This window comes from Parus major, chromosome 1 (genome assembly GCF_001522545.3).
Source record: "Parus major isolate Abel chromosome 1, Parus_major1.1, whole genome shotgun sequence".
In the NCBI taxonomy this organism is placed as follows: Eukaryota; Metazoa; Chordata; class Aves; order Passeriformes; family Paridae; genus Parus; species Parus major.
This window is the reverse complement of record NC_031768.1, coordinates 68,975,830-68,994,630: the sequence shown is the minus strand read 5'-3', so window position 1 is coordinate 68,994,630 and position 18,801 is coordinate 68,975,830. Positions and strand designations below refer to the sequence as shown.

The 18,801-nt window shown below is 44.2% G+C and overlaps 1 protein-coding gene across 5 annotated transcripts in view; it reads left to right on the top strand.

Moving 5' to 3' along the window:
• CDK8 (cyclin dependent kinase 8) overlaps nucleotides 1-7,886 on the top strand; it is an 80,867-nt gene extending 72,981 nt beyond the window's left edge. For 3 of the 5 annotated variants that reach the window (XM_015640765.3, XM_019008112.1, XM_019008114.1), the window contains 4 exons: nucleotides 170-267; nucleotides 1,642-1,720; nucleotides 1,840-1,998; nucleotides 6,600-7,886. In XM_015640765.3, the coding sequence (XP_015496251.1) occupies nucleotides 170-267; nucleotides 1,642-1,720; nucleotides 1,840-1,998; nucleotides 6,600-6,725 (462 nt within the window). In that variant the 3' untranslated portion in view covers nucleotides 6,726-7,886. The remainder of the gene's footprint in view (nucleotides 1-169; nucleotides 268-1,641; nucleotides 1,721-1,839; nucleotides 1,999-6,599) is intronic. The other 2 variants (XM_015640775.3, XM_015640757.1) reach the window with 2 other exon arrangements.
• Nucleotides 7,887-18,801: the final 10,915 nt, after the last annotated feature.

Genomic DNA, 18,801 nt, shown 5'->3' with positions numbered 1-18,801 from the left:
TACTATTTTAAGGGGAGAGAAGAATGTGGTTATGCCATTTATGGTTAGTCTTTTGAGTTCAGACACATTTGTATCATCTTGTCTTTCAAGAATACAGTGAAGTTTCTATAAGTGGTTTTGGTAATGTAAAGGTGTTTTTTCTTTCGTTTTTTCTGATTTGTTTTTTCAGCTTCAGAAATTGCTCACTATGGATCCAATAAAGAGAATTACCTCAGAACAGGCTATGCAGGATCCTTACTTCTTGGAAGATCCTCTTCCTACATCTGAGTAAGTGGTCAGTTTATTAACCTATTGGTGCATTCAGAGATGCTTTAGAACTGTGCTTTCTCTCTGCCCTAAATATGTTTCTGAATATTGAGCTAAATACTGTCTAACAACTGAAGAGAGCTATAACCACTAAAATGCCATTCGTGGTTTTTAAAATTAAGTAGCATTTTTATTAATCTCTTGCTTTATAGAACTTTGATCCTATTAGTTGCAGCACTAATCTTGTTACTCACTGACAGGTTGATTATGCATGCTACAGATCTTGGTAGACAACTGCTAAGTGCCTGCAGGTCCACTTCTCTGCCTCAGAATGTCAGATGACAGTCTCTAATTAGTTTACATTTTTGTCTTAGCCTTTGCTGTAAATTCACTGGGTGGGGAAAGTCAACTCTGTGTCTCTGTGCTGTCATCCTTAACAACTTAAATCCATTTTCTGTAGACACTCCTCTTTTTTGTTTGTACAGGCAGATTTACAAAAGGGAGAAAATGTATGGACAATGAATGATCTCATTAAAAATTAAGCCCATCTTAAGAGACTAGCCAGAGAGCATGATTGTACACCCTTTTAGGAAATCTATTAGTACATCCTGTCTGTGATTCTCTACCCTTATATAGGGAAGAATTTATAAAATATGTATACTTAAAAGGAATTAATTAAAAATGAAATTATTTCACTAAAGCCTACTGGATTATTTATAGCATCTCCTGACCTGTCTTTGTGATTTAAAGTCATGTGAATGATTGGCTGTTGCACGAACTGCTTTTAGGATAGTGTTTGGCTTTTTTCTCAAATTCAGGTTGACATTTTAGTGAATACACAATGAGTGCTGCTAACAGGTGCACAGAGACTTTATTATAAATACATTCTACCGATGAAGGGCAGGTAAATATTAGCTTGCACTAGCAGTAGCAAATCCATGTGGACTGTGAGATATGAATTGACAGGTGAAATTTCTAGTTACTTTAAAATGCTTTTTTCCAGGTGGTTTTGTTAATAGTCGGTGAAGTTTCCAGGAATATTTTTACTTTGTTCTGAGATTGTGAATTATACAATAACTATAGTGACATAGCTCTTTGTGCCCTTGCAGATACCTAACAGGTAATGTACCTTTCTAGCCAACAAAAAAAACATTGGGAGCTCAGGTTAAGTTATAAGTTAGTGTATAAGAGCCAAACAAACATTAAATTCAAATGTGAATATATTTTTACAAAGTTTAGCATATGGTGATAGTCAGACAGGGAAAACTTCTTCCTTAATTACAGTTATTAAATGATGGCTCAGGCAACTTGCAACTATCATGGGTGAAGTGTGAATCTTACAGGTCTAACCCTTCTGTTCTAATACAGTGATAAATAGACTTTTTTGGGGGACAGTGTTTTTGCAGGTTGTCAAATCCCTTACCCAAAACGAGAATTTTTAACAGAAGAAGAACCAGATGATAAAGGAGACAAAGTAAGTACTAGAAGAACAGTATCATCATGTTTCACTGGCTTTTACACTATTTCCTGATTTCATGTTATTTCATGTACTGCTTTTGAGTTGAAATTTTTCTTTGTGTTTAAACAATTGAGAAGAACCAGCAGCAGCAGCAGGGCAATAACCATACTAACGGAACTGGTCATCCAGGGAATCAAGACAACAGTCACACACAGGGACCCCCACTGAAAAAAGTGAGAGTTGTTCCTCCTACCACTACCTCAGGTGGACTTATTATGACCTCAGACTATCAGGTATTTTGTTTTATTCACATATTGCATATTTGCTTTTCATGTTTAGAGCAGTGTTTCTTCAAACTAAAAAAAGTAATTTTGTAAATGTCACTGTATTAACTGTTACTTTTTGGTACCTTTTGTTTTTTGTTGGGTTTTTTTTTCAGATTCATTTAGTTGATGATTTGTTGATATTTTGATGCTCTTTAGGTTAGCAGTAAGGAAACTAGGATCGGACATTATTAGAGTTACTAATTATTACCTTCAAATGAGGAAATGCTAATGGTTATGGACCAGGAGCCTGTTACGGTGTGCTCTGTATCACCTAAAAATGCCATTTCTTGCTTGAACAAGCCTGTAATGGTGGGAGGCAGAGGATATTGCAGTAAAAAAAGCTATGAAATAAGAAGCTGAACAAGTGTTTTATTTGGATTAATGGATGCACAAATGGTATTTTGGATTACAAATAAAGACTTGGCATGATGCTGTCGTAATCTCTTTTGAAGAGCAAGGGAGAGCCCAGGTTGAATAAGACAAATATTACAGATCTGAAGACAGGTGAGATGGTGGCAGTCAATGAGTGAGGAAGATGAGGAGCCACATTGGGAAAAAGCACTTGAGGAAAAGAGAAAAACGTGTTCTGGCCTTCCTGAATTCGAGCTTGTGCTCAGACATTAAGAAATCAGAGCCTGGAATATAAGAATATGTTCGTCATCCCAGCAAATGATAACCAAGTTTTTGGGTTTGGATGAGGTGGCCGCTGGAGACTGGGGGAGAAGAGAGTTAAGGGCAGAACCTTTACTTAATACAAGCTAAGAAATTACAGAAGAGGGGCAGGGAAGACTTCAGATGATTCACAGGAGCAGTTAGAGAAAGTGAGATTTTTGCAAGCCTGGGGAATAGGTGGTTTCAAGAGGAGGCATGCTGCTGGAAATGTTAGCCTGCAGGAACTAACCATTGCATACTGGTTTACATGGAGCACACAGTACAGGCGGCCGCTTGGCAGACAGTCTTGGATGCAATCAAAAGATGGGGAAGATGGAAACTACTGGCAATGTTTTCAGTTAATTTAAAGATTAATATCTAAATGTGAGACCCTGATAATGGACACTCACTTAGCTGGGCTTACAGTCTGTAGCGCAAGGTAGGGAGAGTTAAAAAATGGAGTCAGTAAAGCTGCTGCTGCCAACTTGCCTTTCACGGCTTCTCCATGAACCACCAGTGGTCTTTGAAGTCTTGTGTTTGTTCCTGAGAGTACCACATAGCCTGAGAAGCTGCCTGGGGGCATTACCTTCATCCTTAACTAAATCTGTGTACTCTCAGCATTGGCCAAAACTTGAAAGTACTACAAAAATGTAAAGTAAGATAATTTTCAAGAGCTTTATTGAGACCCTTCACATGAGTATGAGTCCCCAAGTGCATTTGTTCAGTTTATCCCAGGACATCAATAACACATCAGTTTGCAAGTCATTGTCCTTGAACAATATACATTTTTAGAGCTGTTTGAGACAGTGGTGAGCCTTAACTATAGTTCTGCAGGGTGGGGTGCCTCTAAGTATAAATGTCATATTTCTTTTAGTAGGATTGTCCATCGCAGGCACTTTTACAGGAGTTTCATCCCTTTCAATTTGGCAAGCTGCAGTCAGTTGCTGTTTTGGCCTTTTAATTGGCTCTTTTTTCCACTTCTTAAAAACATGCACATGGAGCAGAAGGCAAATACAGCTGTAATTTTCTTAATCTTGCCCTCGGGTGGAGTCACACATCTAATGAGGTTGGTTCTACTGTGTGGGGGAGCATCATTTACATGCCCTATTTACATGCCCTTCACCTCATTTTGCTGCTACATTGTGGCATTTTGAACAAACTTCAGCTCCTAGTTCTGTGAGCCAAGGCTGAGGTTTGCTGGCTGACAAATCAGAGGACTCAAATTGCTCAGCCAGTTGGTATTGGCTTATTTTCAGTTGGTGCTCATCAAAATTTTTGTACTTGCAGATATCCATCCTGGGATTACAGGTGAGGGCAGCCCTTGTTGACAAACATAATTTCAGAATCTTTTCCCTTAAGATAGTAACTGCTGCTTTTCTGTCTAAGGAGCTCTTACTGTTAACTTGTCTGCTCCTGACCAATCTTTCTGCTGTCCCTCTAGGAGGGAAAATGGTTTTCAAAAAACAACATCTTTTCCCTCCTAGTCTTGCAAAGAGGCAGTCGGTGGATTTTTTTCTGATTAAGGTGTCTGAAAAACATGGTAATCAAAGAGTGGAGACCTGGACTTCTTAGCACTAGAACAAAAGCAGCTAACAGTTTCCAACTGATGGTTTCAGGTCTCCCTGAAAAAAATTCCTCGCATTTTTTGCTTCTGATACAGCAATTTGAGGAGAGGGAAAACAAACATTACAATACAGCCCTCTGTTTTAACCAAACACCTGTTCCTTTGTTCTTCATTTGATTTGCTCAAATTCCCCATATAAAGCTTGTGAAGAAGGATTGCCATCTCCTGGGCAAGGCACACTAAGACAGTTTCTGCATTCACTCAGAAGTCAAATTACTCTCTGCAGAGCACATTGACCTCATATCCTTTTTTGCCATGCATAAAAATAGTTAGACACATGGCACACAGACTTTCTTGCCTCCTTGTTTAAATGTGCAATGTGACACTCCCAAAGGCAATGTGATTAAACAGGCTGGAGCAATTCCACTACCCTGAGCTTTTGCTTGTGATAACCCTCTGGGTGCTTAATGGTATTTAGAAAGGATTGGATATTTACTTTTATTCTTAAACAAAAGCCATTTGTTGCTCTGGGTGTCATGAAATAAACTGTTTTTTCATTGCCTCTGTCTTAAAATAAGATCTGTTTTAGAAGTCAGGATGTGGGAAGTGTTTTACAAGTGAAATAAGTGGTCAGTTTTAAATGGTTAAACTTGTGATGGTTTCCTACATATAGGAGCCACACGTGGGCAAAACCAGCATGCAAGACTTTTGCTCTTTGAAGTATATCCTGTATTTGTAACATGGAGAGGGTGACCCAGAGCTGTGACCCTTCTGTTGATGAGTGACTTAGTCCTTCTCTCAAGGCTGAAGGCAAATGTCAAAAAGTTCAATCACTGTGCTAATGGTGCAGTTCAGCAGTGCTGGTTTGTTGCCACTGATTTTAAATGCTGGTTCAGCTGTTTCTCCTCCTTTTCTCTAGAGTTGTTAGCTTAGTCCTGTGAGCGTGTGTTAACGAGTATGCCTTTTTTATTTCTGCCTTCACCTCAGCATCCTGGGTATAGCTTCTGTTCTAAATGCTGTACAACAAGAAAAAAATGGGGTTTTTGTTTTATGTTGTGACTTAATATTTTACTTTCTCATGGTGTTAGTTCACCAGTTTTTTTCCTATTCATGTCTCAGTAGCAATACCCTAGTCCTGGAATAGTTACTTCTTGGAAGTTTCCAGACCTCTTCTAGAAGCAGCTTTTCCTAAAAAACATAATAGCTGTGTGATATCAACATAATAGTCCTGTGATATCAAGAATTCAGAGGCTACACAGTTTCTAAATGCTGCAAAGTTTGTGAGGGCATGTAAACCTCAATGTGAAAGTAAACCAGCACAGTAATGTACTGAAATTGTGATAATTTAATGAAATGTTATATGGTACCAAGTGGTCAGATACTTCTATTGCAAATCTCATAGGCAGTCCTTCTTTCCTTTATAACACATGATCAATAAATAATAAATTTTAGGTTAAAATTGAAGTAGGCAGTTGCTGGTTTGCTGAGACCTTTTTGCAATGATGAATGCTCCACTCAAATAATTGTGGGAGCACTGGTTGAAAGGGGCCTCTGGAGACCATCTAGGCAAGTCTCCCTCTTGGAGCAGAGCTGTTGCTAGTTCTGTCTCTCTCAGGTTAGCATGGCTGTATTAAGCTGAGTCTTAAAAACCTTCATAGAAAGAGAGACCTCACAGACTCTATGGGCAGGTGCTTCCAGTGCTGTACTGGCTGGCCCCTTAGAGTGGCCCCTCTTCCAATGTCCCACCTGAACCTCCCAAGCCACAGTCTAAGGACATTTTTGTCTGAAATAATATGGTTCCACTGAAGGTCATGTCACTGTTGTCTTTAAACTCTCCTCGAAGTGTTTTAAGGCTTCTGTTAGATGACACCTAAGCCCAGTCACAGTGCTCCCAGCCTGTATTCTTAGGTCACACAAAAGGGTGGCAACTATATCCTCTGTGTGTGAAAATCTGTAGAATAAGGCAGGGTGGCTCATGAGCAGTAAGATGCCTCACCTGGACCTCCACCCCAGCCTACCTTCCTGGTAGGAGAAGGGAGCGAGTGGAGAAGACCACATCTGTGAGTGGCGGTAGGTCAGTGTCATGTGCAGGTGCACAGTAGCTATCTGGAGGGTTAGCTGGAGGTTTGACTGTGATAGGTGAAGATTCCCAGGAGGCTATTAGGGTGTGGCACAAGGCTGGCAGCTGTCACTTTCTAGTCTGGTGTTCCTGTTACCTGCTGTAATCAGAATAAGCAAAACAAAGCCTGGAAGTGCAGCTCGTTTGAGACCACGTGTGTTGGTCAGTAGGTGGAATTGTCTTGTGCTGTCCGTGTTACAAAGGGCTGTGTGTCTGTGCTTTCCCCCCCTGCAGCGTTCCAACCCCCATGCTGCCTACCCCAACCCCGGACCAAGCACATCGCAGCCACAGAGCAGCATGGGATACTCAGCTACCTCCCAGCAGCCGCCGCAGTACTCGCACCAGACCCACCGGTACTGAGCTGCACCCGGTGCCGTCGATGCGCTGTCGCTAATGCTGCAGGACCGGCCGCGCAGCTGCGTGCCAGGAGCCCGGCTTGGGCCAGAGAATGTACTGTACAACCACACCTCCCACCTGTCCGACCGCCACGACCCACCCCCTGCCACGGGGCCGAGCGGGGGCTCCCACGTCGTACCTGCTTTGGGGGTTAGACTTGAAAGCGCTAGCACGGTTTGTGTTGTGGATAATGCTACTTCTGTAGTTTACTTGACATGGTTCAGACTGACCGATGCATTTTGTTCAGTGACAGTCTGTAGCAGGTGAAGCTGTGAAATGTGCTAGGGGCAAGCATTTTTGTTGTCGTATGTGGTGAATTCTCTTGATGTAACAACTTCATCTGACCAATAGTACGCGACATCTTTGAACTGGTACTTGAAGCATACAGTATATGTTACCATGGCAAAAAAAAGCAAACTAACCGTAACTCTCAGACAGTTTTGATAGACGTTTATTTTTAGTGACTTTTGTGGGTTGGTTCATTTTCCACCTAGATCAATGTTTTATGACCGACACGATTGCTACGATGAGATTTTTTTAAGAACACGAAAGCGGTTTGCATTTTTTCCCAGCAATTACAAACGTCCCAAAGATTTATTTCCAACATAAGTTTTTGCTTTCGTTTTGAAATCTATGACTTGACTGGTATTAAAGCTGCTATTTGATAGTAAAATAAGTATGTTGTCATTGATATAAACATGTTTGGTTCAGCAAACAAACTAAAATGATTGTCATAGACAGTGTTTTATTTTTTTCCTGTTGGTGTTAATGATTTGTGAGCATGCTTTGGGATTAAAAAAGCATGAGTGATATTTCCTAAAGAGGTGCGGCATCCATTCAGATATTTTGTCATGATTTTTGAGAACCAGCTTGGTGTAGTGGATTTTAAATTTTGTTCAGTTAATTTTTATTTTTTAATGTTCGCACGTTGTTTAGGGGTGCCATTCCTACTGCAGAGGAACAAGGTGTTAGGAGAGCCTTAGAATTTATGAGGAAAAACTTACATACAATGTACTGTATCAAACTATTTTACATGAATGACACAAGTATTCTGAGTAAAAAAAAAAAATCAAACATTGTTAAAACAAGGTGTTATGTAATAAATTTATTTTTCATAAATCTGCATATGACCTTTGCCTGTATTCCTTTTTATCATTGAAAACCCCCTGCTCCCCCATCCATCTGTATCAGGTTGTGTCCTGAGAAACGGCATCCAGCAGGAATTTGTCTTGCAAGGCAGGCGTCCATTAACTGGTGAGAAGGATAATTTTTCTTTTAAACAGCAGAAAGAAAGGGCATTACTCTTGGTCTGTACATGTAGCTGATCAGCTGGAGATACTCTGAAAGTGGATTTATTACTAACTGCATTCCCTACATCAGGCAGCTCCTTTTCATCTATAAAATCCAGAGGCATTCCTGTCTGGATAGTTCTTCTGAGGTTTCTGTAGCTCAATATTAGTTTGATAGGTAGTACCACACCAGGATTTTGACATGAATTTATGCAATACACGCAGGCTATTTTTCTGCAGGTGCTTCACATAGTGTGAATGTCAACTGGTGTGATTCATCCAAATGCACTGAGATGCCAGTACAGGGCAAAACAAGAACCAAATTGCTAGCCAGCCTTGAAAGGCAAACCATGTTTGAGGTGAGGATAGAACTACCTGACTGGATGGACTACAGGTTCAGGTATTCAGGAGGCTTAAAACCAAAGAAGAAAATCTGAGTGAAGACTTTATGCTGCTTCGATGATACTGTATGATGCCCTCTTAATTTTGACATAAAAGGTCAAAATCTGTCTTTCCTTGGTTTCTGGAACAAATTAATATATAGGTGGAAGTGCCTTAAACTACTTGGTTTGCTTTTCAAATGGAAGCATTTTCAGTTTTTACTCTTAATTTATATATAGGCTTTAAGCTTACCTATTCAGTATGTCCAAACTGTTCCCAGATACTCAGATGTTGCCAAGAGTAACTTTTTTTTGCTGAAGTGCTGTTGGCCCAAATTTCTGTTTCCTATTGATGCATATTCATATTAATGCATAATAGATAACGTTATTCATGTAGAAGCAGACTTTATTTGATACCACGATATTGTGATGTCTACAGTTGAAAAGTAGCAGGCTTGCTTGAATTTCATTTTTGCAAAAGGAAATGCATCCAGTTGACAAAAGGTGCTCTTGCCATTAGTTTATGCTTGAATTTAATTTTCTCATTAAGAATGTTTCTGAGATAAAGATGCAGTTTATCAAATAATTATAATAAAACTAAATTATATTCTGCATTTCGTTTTGAATAGCCTACTACTTGCAATTTCATTCACTTGTATTCTCATTTTTAGTAGATATATTGCAGATTACATCAACAAACACATCCTACAGGGAAGTCAAATCTTAGTATTTGACTTGTACTGATGTCTCAGTCATCATTTGTTAGGAGGTACTTGTTTTTTCTCTACGACTTTGGAAAGAAAAAAGTTTTTCCGTGCTTGGTATAACCTCTGGTACCTTGAAGACAGGGTATGATTCTGTATTGCAGGTAAGGTCAATCACATCATATTCATGATAATTATGAGGGATCTTCTGCATCTAATAAGCTTTTTAATACTGGCTTTAGAAGTACTGAGGGCAAGGCTCTAAATTACTTTCCTGAACTGTATGAAAATGCATTAATCCTGTTGTTATGCTCTTGATGGGGCTTTTACGTGAGGGTTACAGAGAGGGGAGGAGAAGAAAGCACCTTTGAGAAGGGTTTAATAGAAGATTTACAAGTTCCCGTGAGGAGATCGCAGCAGCAGCCAGCGTGCAAGCCGTGCCTCTTTACTCACGTGGCTCAGCTTTTGTTACTGGATTCAAGAACTTCAAAGCTTTTCCTTGCTCACCAACAATTATCTGGACCCATCTGAGTGCATTTAAAATAGCTGGAATCTGGGAGCCTGCCTGTCTTTGTTGCTGTGATTAAAGGACAAATTGTTTTGCTAGAGTAGGCTTATGTTGAAAATGGGCTACAAGCTTGACTTGATCGTGAGGATAAATGTGCTATTGCACCTTAACCTTGGCACTCCTAGCAAGCCTGGCCTGTGGCAGCTCTGCATTTATCATACCAAATAAAGACCCAGCTGCTTTAAGAAGAAATAAACAACTTCTGCACTGATCCCTTTCGAAGAGGCTTTCAGCATTAATGCTGGGAGGAGGAGCAGTCCCACCTCCCCAGAAGGAAGAACTAGAAAGAAGCCTGGTTTTGTCTTGTTCTTTCCTGTGTGTGTATATATATAAAAAGGAGAACACTCAATGCACTCACTGAGTTGCCCATGGCAGTGCCCAAGCAATGCCCAGCTGAGGGGTAGGCCAGTGTTCAGGTTTTTCTTTAGCTTTCTATTTTATTTTATTTTTTTTTCAGGGAAGGTTTAGGCTGGATATTACGAAAAGATTCTTCACCCAGAGGGTGGGTGGGCAGTGGAACAGATTTCCCAGAGAAATCTGGGAAAAATCCCAGAGAAATCTGGCACCAGGCCTGCCAGAGTTCAAGCACTTAGATAATGCTGTCAGTCATGTGAGATCACAATTTTTGGGGTTGTCCTGTAGGGAACCAGGAGTTGGGCTTTGATGATCCTTGCGAGTCCCTTCCAACTCAGGATATTCTATGATTCCTTCATTCTGAAGCCACTGCTGGGCAAGCCCTCTTCTGGCTTCACTGAAAGGCCAGCCGTGATCTCTGCCTTGGATGTGTGGTGCCTGCTGATGATTTTATGGGCACGGTTAGGCAGTTTGGCTGCCAACAAGTGGGGTAGTGGAGCCTGCGGGATCTCAGAGGACTTTCTGTGTATATGGAAAGAAAGACATAGAGTATTTCTTGGAGCCAGTGGTGAAGTTGCAGACCTGCCATTTGGAGTAAATATTGTTGCCATGGTGAAGATGAACCTCATTTCTGCAGAAGAAATGAGTCATGAGGGGCTCCCTACACCATATTTTAGTTCCTCCCCTGGGTAGAGCAGACTTTTTTTGTAGAGTAGGGCAGCCATCCCAGCATCTTCCTGCTAGCTGAGTGGTGACATTGCTTCGGGCTGCCAGTTCTGAGACAGTTTAATATCCAGCGTCCCTGGAGACCAAGGTAGATGAGCCTAAATCAATGTAATTTGCTTGTCACAGCTATGGATAAAGAACACCCTGTGAAATAATTTGTCAGACATCTGAATGATGGGATGTACAAGCTGTACTCCAGCAGTAGGATAGAATGAGAAAAAGGTGCTTACCTTTTGAAAGCAAAACAGAAAGCTGCTGCTTTTTCCACCAGGTCTCTTGTGATAAGTTCCTCTCCTTGAGGAAGTCAGGCAGCCTTTATCTTGGTGGTTGGCTTCAGTGATGGCAGGAGCTGTCTCCAGAGGACTGTCTGTACTTGCAGGGATCCTGTGCTGGAGAGCTGGACACTGGCACTGATGCTAATGAAGCCATTGCCCTGGGGTGTTGTGTGCCAGCTCCAGCCCAGGATGGGAAGCTGGATGAGCTCCATCACTGATTTGAAAGCTCCCATGTCACAAGATGTTGAAAAGTACTTTTCAGCCTGCCAGGATTAGGGTGCCTTTCCTTGGCTCTCAAGGAGTTTAATTATCCCTGAGTTTAACTATCCCTTCACATTTCTGGTCCTACGTAGGTGGACTGGGTAGTGCCCTGAGCCAGGGGAGGTGGTGAAAGGGCTAGTGCAGGAGTAGTTGTTATTTAAGTTGCTCAGCACATCTTGGCACATAGCCCTGAGCCCACAGAACCACCAAGGACAGCCTTTATGGCATGCGCTTTTGGGAAGTGTTTCCGTTTGCTCAGCCGGGGATTTGGGAAAGCTGCCATATCCTTGGAGCAAGCCTTTGTTTAATGTTTGTGGGAGCTTTGTATTTGTACAATGTGTCACACACAGTGTGTGAAGAGCAGCTGCCTCCCTGACACCCCATTAGGTGCCTACGGAATGCAGTGGCTATCTGAGGGAGGGAGCTGAGGTAGGGATTTGTGTAGGCACAGTGCTTATGGGAGTGCTGAGACGAAGGTGACAATCCCTTGAGCAGGTGCTTATGGAATGCCCATGGTTACAGTGAGAAGGCCCAAAGGTGTATTGTCTTGCACTGAGGTGTAAAGAGCAGCTCTCTCATGGGAGCTCATTCCTTCTCTGACCCACTGTGCCAAAATCTGACCACGTCCTACAATGGTTTATGGTTGCCTTCAGTATTTGGCTGGCCTTCCCACAAGGCTGGCCAGCTGTGCTAAGAGCTGCTCTTATCAATCACCTTTTAAAATCAAAATTCTGTTTCTCTTTATAGTGTTTCTCAAGTATGCTTAGGGACCTGTGAAGTTCCTACATTAGCCAAGCTCCACCTTAGTAGTGGGTTTGTGCCCTTACCTCAGCAAGGGAGATAGTAGGATATATTGTTTGGCATTCTTCACATTCTTCACACAAGCTTCAGCCATGTGCTCCTGTAGATCAGAATATGGAGGTACTCAGCAAACTGTGGAGAAGGATTCTTTGGGGGATATATCCTGCATTTGTGTGCCAGCAATGATCCCTGTGAAGGGGGGCTTTTGCTTTGAGGTGTGCTCAGCTCAATGCAGACAGCTCATACACAGCTCAGGCACTCCTGATGTCCTCTGCACAAGCTTCAGGCTCTCTGCCCCACCTTGCTTTCAGATCAAGAAAAGGTGAAAGGAGCGTGATGTCCCAGCCCAGGAAATCCCAGCATAAACTCCTAAAATAGATTCCACTCCCACCAGCCATGCAGGTATGTAATACAGCTGCACAATGTACTTGGGCACCAGACAAAACCAGCTGGTTTGAAAATCCCCTTGGTGTCTTTGGAGGCCTTGCTGGGAGAGCCCTGCGGGGGCTTCGGACACAGAGCAGCCTCCTGAGTGATGGGCAGACCATGCCTGGGGCTGATGAGCAGCTGCTTGATCGGATCTCATCCAGCCCCCGCTCCATGGGTGAAGAGGTGAGGCTGTCATTTGCAATCACACGCTTCTCCAGTGGCTCAGGAGGAGGAGAAGGGGGCTCAGGCAGTGCTCTGCAGGCCTGGGGGGAGGAGGGAAGGTGGTGGCTGTGGGCAGCGAGGTGCTGGTGGGTGTCAGGCTGGCTGCTGTGGTGCCCTGGGGCTCAGCGGGGCATCGATGTCTCACGATGCTGTGGGGACCTGCTGTCAGAAGGAACAGTCTGCTGGAAATCCTCCTTTTGTCCAGCTGAAAAGCTGCAGTGTGTGTGGGTGCTTGAAGGCAGATCTAATGGGCTTAAGGAGGAGTCCAGCTCAAGTCCTGCAGCTGCCTTACACAGCACCTGGTTCCTCATGGTGCTTCATGCATCTGCCGGAATCTGCAGTCCAGTTTCAGCCCCCTGATGATTTATTGCTGTGTCCTTGCCCACGAAATACCAACGAGTGCAGCATCCCAAGTGTGTGAACAGTGAGGCACAGTCATGGGGCAAGTTGGTGACACAGGTGCCAAACCACTGCTCTAATGAACCACAGGCTGGATCGTGTTTGCAGGAGATGGATCATTTTGGTTAAAATAGTACAGACTGGGAGATGGCTCTTAAGAGTGATTTTAGCTTCCACCAGGAAAGAAGGCAGGGAAAATGGATCAACATAAAACATTATCATGAAAGCTTGTCTGTCACACTTTTCTAGCTGTTGGTTGTTTTTTTTTTTAATAGACAATAAAAAGTATGAAATCCTGTTCACTGGGAACAAGAAGGAATGGTATCCCAGGGGTTTGTGGTTTAATGGAGTAACCTACAATGCACCATGCAGATGTCCATAAAACATAGCTCAAAGGAGTGAGGAAAAGCCAAACTGGAATCTGGATTTGGAGGACAAAGTGGGTGTACCAAACCTGCAGTTTGAGCAAAAGGCCGTGAAAGGGGAGTCGCCCCTGGTTTGGTTCCAGCTCATTGTACACACGTGCAGAACTGATCCCACTGTGCTTGGCCCAGGTGTGCTGCAGCCACAAGTGCTGCTCCTGGGGTTCAGTGCATTTGAGGGGTCCTGAAGGGTGCAGGGCCACAGGCAGCAGAAAGGGTGGTGCAGCTTTCATTTCCACTGTGGCTTTTTACAGAACGTTGCAAAATGGGGCAGAGAAGCCCCGGTGTCCTTCCCAGAGGACATGGGAACATAGAGATGTCATCACTGATACTGAATCTGCAGTTAATTAAAGGGATTTCCAGAGAAAAGGGTTAATGAATTAAATGGATTACCAGAGAAAAGGGTTAATGGATTTCCACACTGAAAACCATTTTCACTGGCTGGAAACCTAATTAATGGATTGTAAAAATGACTTTTCCTCAAGAGCAGCACCTTAAACAGTAGTATTTAAACAGGGTAGTTATGCTCCATGAGGTTACACCTATGCCAAGTACACCTTTGTTGATCTTTAACATTCCTTGTGCAATTCTTAAAACTGCTGGGAATTAAAATATTGATTATGCTAATTATTTATGAAATGTTGATATCCAAGAGCTATTCAGAACAAAATCCTGTGCATAAGGAGCAATGATGCAGAACATGGCCTGTCCTGAGAGGTTATTGATCTTCACAGTGAGGTATCAGGGCAGATTATTGTATATATGCACACATTTTTTTTCCTTTGGTATTTCAGTCAGTCTTTTGATCTGAAAATCTCACAACATCAATGGCTTGGAGCAGATGCAGTTGGGGATCAGAATCTCACAAATAAACCATCACACACCCCCTCAGGCTTCCAAGTCACACAAGGAGAGGAAAAAACACCCCCAAAACCCGAGACACATCAAATCACAGAGCAGGGCAGAGAAGGTTATATGTGAATATGTCTGGGGCTCTGAAAATACCAAAGCTGAGACCACGGTAAGAGAAGTTAAAAGGTGTGCCAGAAACTACCTAGAGAGAAAAGCAAACCAATATTCTGGAGATACTTTGGAGGGACATGCTGCAGGGCAGGCAGGCTGTGATGTGGTTTGGGGCTGGGCAGTACCAGGACCTGCTTCTCCCCTTCATGCTAGGGACTGAGCCTTCAGCCGAGTCCTCTTTGCATTCCCAGATGGCATCAGCATTTCCTAGTGCTGCTCCTGCCCAAATCAAGCTCCACTCACTCTCAAGATGTCCCTCTTGAGCTGGTGCCTGGCAGGGCCTCACTGGGGAGGGCATTGCCCCTGCTGGGCCAGGGGTTGAGCAGAGGTGTGTGTCAGGGCTTATCTCCACTTAGTGCCACATTGCATGGAAGAGGATCTGATCAAATCAGAGCAAGTGCAGCTCTCAGGCTCTTTCTGATCAAGCCTCATGCAGGGGGTGCTATTTCTAATTGATATTTTAGTCAGTAAAACATCCTTCAGAGAGGGCTGCTACATTCCCATTGTGTGCCTTCTTGCTGGGAGAAGCCCGCCTTAGCTGCTTCAAATATTCAAATGCTTGATATATAGTTACTGTTTTATGGAAAAATGCCTCCGGGTGAGATGTGTTTAATAGAGAGAGGCTAATATGTGAGTGATTTATCTCATTTTGCTAAGTTCATGCCTGTAATTCAATAACCCCATGAGCTACACTTAACTGTATTCAATAAAGATGATCTAGAGGAGATGTTCATGCAGGTGAAGGATTCAAGAACTGGAGGAAAGGTTGTTATAAATAAGTAGGTTTGAAGTAAACAGGGAGCTCAGGCAGAACTCTCCCTCAGGATAAATGTCTTGAGCATCATTAAACCAGTACAAATGGCTCTGTGAGCTGCAAAGATTTCTTCCTCTGAAAGGAAAAAGCTGTGAGAGAGACTTTCATTAGGGAGAAAATGCCACCTTGCGCTCCGGCCGTGACCCAAATCCTGCAGCAATCCTTCGCGAGCTGTCATCTTGGGGAGCATCCCCAGCAGAGCGTGCCGGATCCTCTGGCAATGAGGCGGTGTTACGAAGGGCACAGGAAGGTGGTTTCACAAGCAGACAGAGGGATGAGGTGTGACAGCCCAGGGCTTTATTCTCCACCTGCTTTAGAAAGCCTTCAGACACGAAGTGTGCAAAGCGCTTTACAGACAGCGCTGCGTGCAAACTCTGACAGCATGACAAGGAAATGCGGTCTCTAAAAGCTGTTCAGGGCTGTAATTGCCCAGTTTGATTGCAAAACTGAAGTAAATAGCACTGGCAGCTGAGTCACCCAATTGCAGACCTGAAGCACTTCTAAGTTAGGTCTAAAAATATCTTGTGTGGTTCTAAGTTACTGGTTATATGGAGAAGAAAAGGGCACTGAAAAATAAGTGTGTCACAGCATCGACAGTGACTGCACAAAGGGCTTTGGGGTGAGGTGTGAGCGTTGTCCCTGGCCCGGTGCTGTGGCCAGCAGGGCTGTGTGGACCCCCAGCACTGGTGGCTCGCTGTGTGCAGCTGCAGGTGCCAGCCTGGGCTAGGAACGGGCTCTCAACCTCTGCCACACAGCCACGTGCAACAGCCCACCCCAGCTCCTGGCTGAAGGTGTAGAGCAGTTGCAATAGCAAGGAAAAGGGAGTGGTTTTCAGCCAAAAAGGTGATAGAAGAGGCCTGGGGACAGCAAACAGGCCATGGCCGTTCATTGCCTTTGCCCAGCCAACACCTTGGAGGTGTGGAGCAAAAGCAGGAGGCGGCAGCTTCCAAACCGAGAGGTTCTTTCACATGTCAATGCCGCATGTCATTACACAGTGGGGCTCTGCCATGGAAGCCTGTCAGTGCCAGCCACAGCTTCAAAACGTGGCAGGAAAAAGTCATGAAAGGAAAATAATTTGAACTCTGTTGCCTACAGAGACACTAACTCTGGCCCAGGAGGTCCCTTGGATCCCCATGGGTGGAGACAAGAGGTTGGGAAGGTGCCACAGTTGGTTCACCCTGTCCTCACCCTCCTCCCATGGCATCTGTGGCTGGTAGGGACAAGCTGTGGGGTCAGATGGACATTTGGTCTGACCAAGGCTGACTGCTCCTCTACAATGAGCGGTCTCACACAGTGGGGCCAGCTGTCCCTGAGCCACCACATGAAGGTCACTCTGTGGTTGCAGCCTGGCAAATGTGCTTTGCTCAGCCCCCTCAGTCCTGCAGTGTGGTCACTTGCCCAGCACAGCTGGAGCCTTTTGATACGGGATGCATTTGCCTGGTCATTGCCTGACAGTCAAAGCCCAAAATCTTCAAAAATTTGAAAATCATCAGTCTTGCAGCAAGGTGAATAAGAGGAGACACTGAGCTGGCTGGGTTAGAGGAGGAGATGAGAGAGCAAAGGTGCCAGAACCCCTGGGGCACTGGCTGCTGCTACCACAGCTCTTGGTGCAGGTACCACCAAGAGCTTGGGCATTGCTTAATGGGAGTGGGAAGGGCCTAGGGAGCTGTAGAATAGTTGGCAGATACAGAAAGGAGAGCAGATGGAGGAAAGGACAAACATGAGCAGTGGGAGCACCCCAGTCTGTGCAATCCACTGCAGTACACATGCTACTAGCTCCTGTTTTTGACTTCTCTTCCCAATAATTATTGCATTGGAATAAACAAACCAGCTCTTACCCCCTGCAGAGTCTCTGATGTTTCTGGTGCCCAAGGTCCTCTTCAAAGACCCAGCAACCAGTGCAGGAAATGATCTACAGATCTTGTTTCTATCCTGACACATCATTGCCACATATGGGGCTGATAGCAGCAGCCTGGGCTGAGACACAGCCAGCTGCTCAGCTTGTCTGGGATGGAGCTTGGGATGACTGGAACACTGGAAGGGATTTTCCAAAGCACATGTCACAAAGCTGACAGTTTTTGGTTTTCCTGCTACTTTCAGAAGAGACTTTGCTTGGCATGAGCTCATCTGTTTGTAAGGTTTGGCAGGGGCAGGCAAACCACTCCCCCTGTGTCAGCTGCACGCAGCCTCACAGCACCTCTCTTGGTCCTTGCCACGGCCCAAGGAGATGCCTGGCCCTGGCATCCCACACTGCCCATTCCAGCCAGTCCAATGGGCCAAGCGGCTCAGCAGGAAGCCTAAATGTGCTTAAGTCTATGGGGTGAAGGTTTGGAGGGACATGTTAAAGCACTGAAGCTACATCTGAGGAAACAAGTCTGTCTGAGCCTTGAGTCCAGGACAACCTCCAAGGGTTTCTTTAGGTCAGTGACTCTTGTGCTTTTCCAAATGTTTAGGAAAGGTCATTTTTTCCAGCTAGTTCAAAGAAAGACTAATGCTGATGTTTTTCTAAAAGATTTCCAAATAGGTTTTTGAGCAAAGCCAGGAGTGGGAATAACAGAGATGTGCAAAGGCTGTGGATAGTAGAAAAACTCTTCTGAGCTACATTTGTTGCTCAGTCTTTCCATAAAGTAGCTAATTGAGCTTTTTTTTTGTTTTCCTTTGGTTGTCATTCTTTTTGGTTGTTGATGTGTTTGTAGCTTCCATTTATGTAAAACACCCTGCTAAAATTTAGCCCAGTTGTCTTTTCACTTCAGAAGCACAGAAATATGATGCATTATATTAGGCACTGATCTACCACCTCAGTGATCTCCCTCCTTCACATACTTTGCAGTTCTCTGTTTAGCATCTCTGTTTGCTGTGTGGCTCGCACACACCATAACTATTTTGCATCCCATCTGCCCTCAACAGTGGCACCCTGGTCACCTGCACCCCCATCCATGCAGGGAAAAGTCTGGGGTAATCTGAAAGACACAGTAAAAATAGCAGATCTCTCTCTCTCTCTCTCTCTGGATCCGAATAAACCAACCCTTATAAATATGCAGAGTAATAAAAACCTTAATGCAGTGTGATTAAAAAGTTACGGTTCCCCCAGCAACCCAAAGGCGGCTGCCTCGCGCATGCCGAGGGTCTGAGATGGCTTTGCTGGGAAATTAATGCCTTCATCTGCCTCCGTGTGATGCAGCCGGGTTAGGGTTGCCATGGGAATGGGAGGTCAGCTTCTGCCTGGTGTGAGCACTGAGAAACTCTGCTCCCCTGGCCTGCCCTGCTCTCCTGTGCCTTGGTGACTGGCAGCTGCCTCCTCCAGCTGCCTGCTCCCAGCACCGTGCCCCAGAGCAGCTCCCTGGCCCTCAGTCCAGGCACAGACCTCCCCCCA